At 40.7% G+C, this 3,404-nt stretch overlaps 1 protein-coding gene across 1 annotated transcript; it reads right to left on the bottom strand.

Annotated features, from left to right (window-relative positions):
- Positions 1-546: 546 nt before the first annotated feature.
- KCNE2 (potassium voltage-gated channel subfamily E regulatory subunit 2) lies at positions 547-2,125 on the bottom strand. Its single transcript, XM_075073610.1, has one exon. The coding sequence runs from the start codon at positions 2,123-2,125 to the stop codon at positions 1,748-1,750; it is 378 nt and encodes a 125-aa protein (XP_074929711.1). The 3' UTR covers positions 547-1,747.
- Between the last annotated feature and the right edge of the window lie 1,279 nt (positions 2,126-3,404).

Here is a 3,404-nt window from a genome sequence, read left to right as displayed (position 1 = left end):
AAAAGTGGGTATAACCCAGGTGTCAAGGTATTTTTCCCACTTTGAACTTTAGCGTCCAAAAAGTGGGGACCTGCATGTACCCTTCTAAGCTTAATTCCTAGCTTAGATCTGATAGCGCTGCCACCAACCAGAAATTCCAGTGTCTGGTACACTCCCTGTTCCCCAAAACCCTTCACTCGGGGACCCGCAGGACCCCAACCACCCCTTCGCGTCTTAAAACGAAGAAATAAACCATGTCCCCTCCCCCTCCCAGACTTTCCCCTCCCTGGGTTACCCTGAGAGGCTACACTGATCCAAACTCCTTGGATCTTAAAACAGAGAGGAATTAACCTTCCTTTTCCTCCTTTCCCCCCACCAATCCCTGGTGAGTTTAGACCCAATCCCCTTGAGTCTTAAACAAGGGGAAAAAATCAATCAGGTTCTTAAAAAGAAAGCTTTTAATTAAAGAAAGAAAAAGTAGAAATGATCTCTGTAAAACCAGGATGGAAAATGTTTACAGGGTATTCAGATTCATATAACCTAGAAGGACTCCCTCCTCCGTAGCCTGAGATTCAAAGTTACAGCAAACAGAGTTAAAAATCCTTCCAGCAAAATACACATTCACAAGTTAAGAAAACAAACATAAGACTAATCTGCCTTTTCTAGCTAGTACTTACTATTTTGAACATGAGAGACTGTTTCAGAAAGATTGGAGAAAGACCTGGTTGCACGTCTGGCCCCTCTTAGCCCCAAGAGTGAACAATGAAGAAAACAAACAGCACAAATAAAGACTTCCCTCCACCAAGATTTGAAAGTATCTTGTCCCCCCATTGGTCCTCTGGTCAGGTGTCAGCCAGATTTACTGAGCTTCTTAACCCTTTACAGGTAAAAGAGACATTAACCCTTAATTATCTGTTTATGACACCAGGTCTCCCAGCTCCCAGCCTTCTCCACTGGACAATAAGAGAGAGGCGGGATTAAGTAAGACAATTAACTGAGGAAGAATGTGTTATACATTTTAGAGAGCACCAGGCTTTGTGACAAAGATTTGGTTCTCCAAAGACTTCAGACACAAAGGTGGTGCCCAGTGCAGATAACCAGTAGGCGGTTAAAGGATGAGGTTAGAGTTCTGTAGCTTTAAAATTGGACTCTTTGAGGTATTGTATTTTAAATGTTTATCTTGGATATGGAAGAATATCAAACTGAGAATGGAAATTTGCATTGTAAAATCAGTGTTATTCAAATTGAATGGATGGAGGGATAGGATATCTCCTATGGCTAATGCCATAAACTATTGTAGATTTATTTTATAAGATTTTATTATATTATAAAAGATGAGCTCCAGCTGCCCTGGTTGGATCATGATCCAAATTTTGAGCACCTTGAAGTTCACATGTCTTCAGATCTGGGGATTTGGTTTTCTCCGTTATTTCAATTTGGGATATTCAGAGTCAGATCCGCATCCAGATTTTAAATCTGCCCATAGTTTGGGGGCAATTTTTGTGAGGTGTTTTCATGCCTCTCAAGTGTCAAACAGAATAGAAAATCAAAATAGAGTATGAATACATATCTTTCTCAGGTGGCTGACTAAGTAACCTCACCCCAAAATCTCACAGTGAAGCAGTAGGTTTAATTTCTCAGGAAGGATCTATACCTAGATACCTCTGGGTATTTATCAGACAATGTGATGGCAATTCAGAATCCTAGCGAAAACATTACATTACATACATGACTTTCTGGTGTGTTCACTGGTGCTATGTCCAAGAAATCAAGGCGATCCAGGGGTTGTTTTGTCCCTTGCACTGATGTTTTCATGGATCGTACACTTCAAGTCGTCTTGATTCAGAATCTGGCCCTTATATTTTTCACCCCAATCATCAACAATGTACTGGTGATATGGGTCATTAGAGTGCTCTTTCCTCTTTGATTTCACTGTGCTCACTAGGATAGCCACAATAATGAAGGAGAACATTCCAATCATTACCATAAGATACAAGATAACGAAATCAAAGTTTTCTGCATCAACTGTTGCTTGCAGTGCATCTTGTTCCACTGTCATGTTCCGGCGCCAGTTATTCATGTAGTTAAGAAATGTGTTTTTGAAAACATCTTCCAATATCTGGGTGAAGTTTTGTAAATCAACCATATTTCCCGTGCACTGCCATTGAAAACAAATACATAGATATTTTTAATTCTGTACTATAACATCTGCAGGGTCAATTCCCTAAGCTAGCGTAAACTTTTGTGCCAGTTTAGAGCAGCTGAGGATCTGGTCCCAAGTGTCTGCATTTTACCATGTGTTTAGGGGATCAAGTGGGTCTTTACTTAGTTCTTAGTTCAGTTCTGTTTCAGTCTATACTTGGGCCAAATGAAGAATTTTGTCTAAGTTAGGACTCAGTAAAAGTTGAGTAAGACCCTTAGGATTTGGCTCATTAGGAATGGTCAAATTCTGCATTGACTAGCAGCCAGGACAGTGCCATTCAAATCAATGAGGCTGCACAATATATATCAGCACAGAATTCAGCAATCCATTTCTTGATTCATCTAAAAAAATTAAATCTGGCATGCCCATATGCAACACATACAAATGCATTTGGAAGAGCATAATATCCAAATATGCACCCCTCGCAAAGTGCTAGCTGAGTGCCAGGCAGAGTGAGGGACAGAAGGAAGGAATCCTGCTCTTTAGGCAGGTGTTGTTGCAGAGTTATTACACAGAGACTACTGACGCACAGTGCCTGCAGTGCCCTTTGTGGCCTTTGCACCCCCAGGTGTGGTGTGGGAAGAGTGCAAAGTAGCAGATTCTCCAGTCCCAAACCAGAATATCTGCCCCCACCTGTCCCATTCTTGCTGCTGGAACACCTCATTGGAAATACATCCTTCTACACAGCCCCCTCCAAATTTTGCCTTTGTTACATGCCAGAACCACACCAGTTCCACCGTCAGGGGTCCCCCTCTAGCCAAGGGTAGGATTTGCCCACAATTGTATATGTAATATTTGGTACTACTACATAGTATGCTGTGTTACTGCATTTCTCTCTGCGCATTGTGGTGTATCATGATTTCAGTGGGAACTGTAACTTCAGATTTTCTTTGTCTAAAAGCTCAGACAAAACGCTTATTTCCTAGGGTGTCTTGGTTTGCTTGTTTGTGTGTTTGTTTCTTGCTTGTTTAAAATAAAATAAAAAGCTGTGATTGGATCACAATTTCACAGATATTTAAGACAAGAAGTGCCTAATAATGATAATCTAGTCTGACCTCCTGCATAGCACAGGCCTTTACATTTCAACCAGTAATTCCTTCAGTGGATATTATTCTTTGCTACTGTATGCATAAAAACTATCAAGCTCAATGAGTTGTGTTTGAGCTACAGTATCCAATCCAACCTCAATGTAAAGACTTAAAGTGATGCTGAATTTATCACA

The sequence above is a fragment of the Chelonoidis abingdonii genome, chromosome 1 (assembly GCF_003597395.2).
Source record: "Chelonoidis abingdonii isolate Lonesome George chromosome 1, CheloAbing_2.0, whole genome shotgun sequence".
Classification (NCBI taxonomy): domain Eukaryota; kingdom Metazoa; phylum Chordata; order Testudines; family Testudinidae; genus Chelonoidis; species Chelonoidis abingdonii.
This window is presented reverse-complemented; position numbering and strand designations above follow the sequence as displayed.

Coding starts and splice junctions, on each gene's coding strand:
- KCNE2 (XM_075073610.1), bottom strand. CDS start 2,125: ATGGTTGATTTACAAAACTTCACCCAGATATTGGAAGATGTTTTCAAA.